At 31.7% G+C, this 6530-nt stretch overlaps 1 protein-coding gene across 3 annotated transcripts; it reads left to right on the forward strand.

Moving 5' to 3' along the window:
- The first annotated feature begins 675 nt into the window (after nucleotides 1-675).
- Nucleotides 676-4499, forward strand: LOC107417218 (protein sym-1). 3 transcript variants are annotated; one of them, XM_016025815.4, is made up of 6 exons: nucleotides 676-1114; nucleotides 2358-2501; nucleotides 2605-2737; nucleotides 2832-2871; nucleotides 3917-4058; nucleotides 4168-4499. In XM_016025815.4, exons 1-5 carry the CDS (start codon nucleotides 824-826, stop codon nucleotides 4002-4004), a joined length of 696 nt encoding a protein of 231 aa, XP_015881301.1. In that variant the 5' UTR covers nucleotides 676-823; the 3' UTR covers nucleotides 4005-4058; nucleotides 4168-4499. The 3 variants fall into 3 exon arrangements, with proteins under 3 accessions (XP_015881301.1, XP_048328596.1, XP_015881299.1); XM_016025813.4 differs by having other exon boundaries at nucleotides 681-1114; nucleotides 2346-2501; XM_048472639.2 differs by lacking the exons at nucleotides 2832-2871; nucleotides 4168-4499 and having other exon boundaries at nucleotides 2346-2501; nucleotides 3917-4056.
- The last annotated feature ends 2031 nt before the right edge of the window (nucleotides 4500-6530 follow it).

The following is a 6530-nucleotide window of genomic DNA, read 5'->3' on the forward strand; positions in this document are numbered from 1 at the left end:
AAAAGCATTAGTTTTTTCCCCTTTTGGAGACAGTTTTTTAGAAAACCACCGCCAAAAACTTTTTTTTTTAATTTCTTTTATTTTTTTTGTAATTTTGTAATTCTTTTTTCTAATTTCTTTTGTTCTTTTACAAGCATAATTGAAAATTACAAAATTAAAAGTTAAAAAAAAAAATGGGGCTAAAGTCGACGCTTCTACAACAAAAGCGTTGGCTTTTGTACATTTTTTTAATTTTTAATTTTTTTAAAATTTAAAATTTTAATTTTTTTTTTTTTTTGTGGGTAATTCTTTGTAACTCTTTTTTCTTTTTTGGGTACTTTAACAAGCATCGATAAAATGGTGAAGTCCGTACTCATGGTAGGTTGGAAAGGTGTTGCAAGCAATAGATGGTGGATTTGAGAAATTTTGAAACCGTGTGTGTGTATGGGTGGTGCAAGGCAGGAAGGTTAAATGAATGTTTTTTGTGAAATAAATTTTTTATCACATGTGATAAGAAATTATCTGAATTGTTTATATGATAAATTAGAATATAATGGCTAACTATTCTTCTATATCTTTTGACTCATCATATTGATTAGTTGATCATAGAAAAACTCTCTCTCTCTCTCTCTCTCTCTCTCTCTCTCTCTATATATATATATATATATATGCAAAATAACTAAATAAATAAATAGGAGATCATTTTTGGGTCGCTCACTCACTCTCAATCCCAAAACGCTGCGTTTAAGACGCTATCACTCACTCTCGGAACGACACCCAACTCCAATCCTTTTAGAGCTGTTTTCAGAAAATTTGTTGTGCTGGTTTTTGCTAGTTTTCGAAGATGAAAGCTCTAAGCGGTGGCCATGGCGGGCTGTGGGGCTGGAACAATCCACCGAGAAAACCAAAATCACACGACTCCGAACGACAAAGACGACGTTCTAAATCCAGCTCCTCCGACTACCCAGAGGCCAATCGAGGAGCTATTAACCGATTCCCCTTCAAGCAAGCCCTGACGGCCGGTTCTCTCGCTCTCACCGGCGACACAATCGCGCAGCTTAGGGAACGCTGGAGAGATGCAAAGGCTTCGAAGCAGCATTCCTCTACATACCCTGATTCACATGGTTTCTTTCAGGTCTCTGAAAATTTTCTCTTTCATTTTTTTTTTTTTTGAGGTTTGTTTTATATTTTGTTTGGTTGCTGAGAAAAATGCATGCCGAAAAACTTTTATGGGAAGCATAATTTTCTGTTTGTGGTTGTGGATTTTGCATTATCATTTTCACACATTTTATTTTATTTTATTTTATATTTTTTTTAAGTCTTGAAAATTGTAATTTTTGGTTTTATAGTTTACCCTCCGTTTAGTTCAAGATAATGGATTGAAAAATAAAAATAAAAATAAAAATACTGTTTTCATTGTTTGGGTAGTGCGACTAGTGGCAGTATGGTTTTATTTATTTATTATTTTTGTTTTAAAAATCATTCATTTTTCTTCCTTTGGGTGCCAGTGAGAATATTTGCTTTCGGTTGGATACTTAGAAAGCTTGGAAAAATAGAGAAATCGCATTCTTTCTAATCTTCCAGTTGGTGTTGTATTGAGAATGACTGTTTTAATGTGTTTGGTAAAACAGATAAGAAATGAATCATGGGTATAGAGTTTCTTGCATTTTGGTGCTAAGAGTAGTGTTAGTGACTGTTGTAATTGGAGAATGGAAGTTCACGAACAGCATTCCTTGGTTTTGGACGACTTACTCCGTCTCATGTTAGTTCTGATCTATGTATATGTATTATATATATTTATTATTAATTCTCTTTAAATGGAGGTATTTGTAGTTGTTATAGCCTCGTTGATATATGAAAATCACATAAAAAGGAAAGGAAGATTACTGTTAATCAGGAAATGGAGTATTTTTGTTGTTGTGTCCACTATACCTGTATTTTTTGCTGGCTACCAGAAATTCTTGTCAGAACCACCGGAGCAAGAGCCAATTCTCAACTTTTGCAGCTCTAACCTCAATCTAATCTGGTCCACTCTTAAAACAATAGAATTTTGTTTTACTGTGAGATATATGAAACACAAATTAACAATTTCATTAAATAGATGCATTTTGATTCTTACATTTGAAGAGGTATATATCCATGTAGTTTCTGGATCAGCATGGATATTTACCTTTTTAAGCAGTTGAAAAATGTTGGAGGCAAATTTTAGTCCTTGATGTTTAGTTTTCTAAACTATTTTCTATGCAGTTGTAACCCTCATTGATGAACTTAGGTTTTCTTAGGCTTTTGTTTCTGGGTACTTTTGTGTTTCATTCAAGGCACTTTTGGATTTTAATATATGACCAATCCTTCTCTCTTAAAATTAGGATGTAATACAGAATCTCCTTTCAGACCACGATTGGCTGCGTTCTGTTCGGATGATTTCTTATGGGTTTCTTTTATATGGCCCTGGTTCTTATGTGTGGTACCAGTATCTTGATCATAGATTACCAAAGCCAACGGTGAAAAACCTAATGCTGAAGGTACAATCTCTATGTGTGTGGCATATTATGCTTACCAAGAAGAGGAAATCAAAGAACAAAAAATTGTATGATTTGAAATATTCATTAATTTGTCCTCTTGCAGGTTTTATTAAACCAAATTGTGCTCGGTCCATGTGTAATTGCTGTTGTTTTTGCATGGAACAATTTATGGAAAGGGAAGCTTTCACAGCTTCCAGAGAAGTACCAGAAAGATGCGTTTCCTACACTACTTTATGGTAAGGACCATTGTGAACTATTCTTTGTGTTGGCTTTAATTATGGCAATCCAGCTAACATGTAATTCAATGTTCTTTATTTTTATCTTATACAGGATTTAGATTCTGGATACCTGTCAGTATATTAAACTTTTGGTACACTTCCTATCTTGGTTCTGTTTATTTATGTTCTTGTTCTTAGTTCCCTCAAGTTCCTAACATGCCTAACCATGATCAGAGATTTAATATGTGCTGCCAGAAGTCGTAAAAGGAAAAATAATTTGTTATCTGCTTTTAGAAAATTGTATAGGGAAAGCTTGAAGAAAGAAAAAGATCACAAAAAATGACTCTATGTTCGTACTTGAATTATGTGCAATTTTGTTGAGTCTTGCACTTAGAAAGGATTTGACACTTGGGTTAGCATGTAGACTTTATATTTTATTGGTATGTGTCTTCTCAATATTTTCAGAGCTTAAAAACGTGTAAGGCTGCATTGTCACCACTCAGTGGTAAGTTAAGAATTTCTGACCCCGCTTATTTGGGCCTAAGTTCATATAATCTGGGGTGGCTAAATGAATCTATTTTCTCCATCTATTCCCTTCAAATACCATATAATTAAGAATGCATAAAGAAATTCATTTGTGGTATGTTTTATTTAAAATTCATGGGGGTTAATCTTTTAATGCTTTTTAATATCATTAGAATAAATTTCTAAACTTACAAGTTTTCATGCCTGTTCACATTGAAGACCTCTATATACCATTCAAATTATGAACTGCAAAAGCTCATAACATCTTTTTCAGGCTTGTGAATGAATGTATAACCACAAAAAAAAAAAAAAAAAAGGCTTGTACATGGATAATGCATCTGGTTTGTAGTGTACAAATTGGTGTACTGAACCACTGAATTTAGAATATTTCATTTTCTGGGGGCTCTTAGAATATATCACATAGTTTAGAATGTCACTTTGTTGACCAGTGTGCTAAGGATCTGGCTGTCTGGTATCATTAGAAGCAGAGCATTAGTTCGAATTGTGTGAAGTTCATATGCTTGCATACGTTTGTTGAGAAATCATTTTCCAATAAAGTTGTGCATGACCCTGGCATAGACTTTCGTTTTTTACTGTTAAAATTTGTATGGTAATTTGTGTTGTTGGAATCATTTGGTGTAATATGCCTACGCATGCATGACTTCTTTGCAGGGTGGTACCCCTCCAAGCCCGAGTTGCTTTTATGTCAATGGGATCGATATTCTGGAACTTCTACTTGTCTTCAACTATGAGCAAGTAAATTATTTGTGCAGGTTATAAATATCTTACATCAGCCTGCAACTTTTAGCATGAGGTATGATATTATATCCTATGTCTTTCCTGGCTGAGCTTATTGACTGTCTCTAGTTTTTTTTTTTTCGTTTAGTGATTTCTTAACTTTTTTCTTTTCTTTTCTTTTTTAGGCTAATGGGGTTTGACATGCAGTTCACCCAAGGCTGAAACAAATTTGTGGGGGACCATAAGTTACCACCCTATGTTTCTTCTATCTTCCTCATAACATTGGCTTCAAATTTATATAATTCTTTACCCCCCTCATTTTTAACAATTTTGATCTAGTGATCAAATTAAGTTTCCAAGCTTCAAATTTAATGGATTTGTTTTCAAAGGTTTATCGTTGTATAAGTTTCATGCACTTTGCTTATTCAAATGCTTTCATGACTGAGCCATTTGGGAATTATTACTTGCAAGGTCATGTGTCTTCTTGGAAATGGACGATGGACTATGCTTTCCCGAACTTTGCAAGACTTGTTTTTGTCATTCTCCAATTTTTTTCCTCCGTTAACCACATCTTATTTTCCATCTGATATGAATAATTCAGAAATTATGCGATTAACATCTTCTTGATAAATCCTAGTTTGGGATACAAATCATTTTGCAAAATTTAATGCACTTGTTTTACATTCAAAGTTGTCCTGACAGATAATTTTTTATGATGGAAGTAGTAGCAAAATTCCTGGTGAAGATTCGAAGGACTGGATAATTTGTGTAACAACGACGTTATTGACTCAAAGTTGTAGTAAAATGATCCTTTCAAAAGTTTATTTATTTGTATTTAATTAAGTTATTGTATTTAACACACGAAATAATAACATATTATTTTGTTGTATCAATTGACAAAACAATTTGATGGTACATACCACTACGGTTAGTGAAAAATATTTTCCTTGCAGGATCACTTTTATATATGCCAAACATTCCTTGCTAATGGAGTTATGAAGTGGGTTGAATACTTTGAATTTAATAAAGTCGGTCCTTGAACAAAAGTTATGGTGAACTATAGTGGTTATGAATATTTGAACTTGAGATCCTTACACGAAGAAGCATTGAATTTACAGCTGGGCTTTCCATAGACATTTACGGGCTTTCCATAAACAGGTTATGCTCTATAACTTCGGTTAGTGAAAAACATAGTCCTTGCAGCATCACTTTTAGTGAACATTCCTAGCTAACGGGAATATGAATGGTTTGGATACTTTGAATTTGGATTTAACATTTGCCTTATTATAATTTTTTTTTGAATAGCTACAATATGTTTTTTTTGTTTGGGCAATATTTTCTTTTGATTATTTATAATAATGTTTTTTCCGTTTTAGTGTCTTAAACCTATGGTCTTCCAAATATAAATATGAATGACTTATCAACTTTTCATAACATTAAACTTATATAATTGGAAAGTTTAACATATAGTTCATTAGTTTATATAAAGCTTTGGTCTTTCCTAATATACTATTAGGTTGTCCCCACAAAGATATTTACTCTAAGTATGTGCTTTGTGTTTTGTTCTGTTTTTGCACATTTTTTATGACTCCCTTTTCATATCTCCTTTTTTTTTTTTTTTTTTCTTTTTTGTCTTTTTTTAACTAAAAATGTTGATTAAACTTGTTTAGATACGTGGACATTTAGTCATACTTCTATTGCACATGAAGTTATGAAACAACTCAGGGAGATGAAATTTTCTGCTATTTCCTTTCAAGGTGTTAAAGAAAGAGTTAATATATATATATATATATTATCATTAAATATCATATAATATAAAGTACATGTGGTTGTAGACCTTCCATTGACATGATTGTATTTTTTTTTTTTTTTGGTTAAATTAATGATACTCCTATTTACCAAAAAATTAATAACAATAAAAAAGAACATGATCCTCTTCCCTTTCAAGGAGTGTGTTTGTGCTTGAAATTAAACGTTTAACCTATACCAAAACCACATATATGTACATATTTATAAACTGATGCTTCCATATACCAAATAATACATATCCTAGGAAAACCATGAAAAGCCCTACAAGCTACTTCTCTTCTTCCTTATAGGTAAATCTTTCTGTCATTTCCCACATATTGTTAAAATGTTAAAAAAAGAAAAACACAAAAAAAATCACATGCATGAACCAAGAAAATTAAAAAAAAAAAAAGTTTTTTTTCTTCCTTTAGGTAGATATATATTTATATACATTAGTTCATCTATCATTCGCAAATCTGCATTCTGTTAAAATGTAGATGCCCTATATTTTCAAAAGATTACATGTAATAAAAAATGGTAATCACATATAATCCTCTGAAAATAAATTTTATCTGCATTTTAATAAAATGTGTTTATCCACAAGATAAAACTTTCCTATATATGTATGTATAGGTTTAATATGTTAGGAATATATATACTTTTCAACTTATATTGATATGATTCAAATTAAATTTTATATATATATATATATATATGGAAAATTCTAGCAAAAGAATTTGTCGTTGGACTATATGGGAGA

The sequence above is a fragment of the Ziziphus jujuba genome, chromosome 4, assembly GCF_031755915.1.
Source record: "Ziziphus jujuba cultivar Dongzao chromosome 4, ASM3175591v1".
NCBI lineage: Eukaryota > Viridiplantae > Streptophyta > Magnoliopsida > Rosales > Rhamnaceae > Ziziphus > Ziziphus jujuba.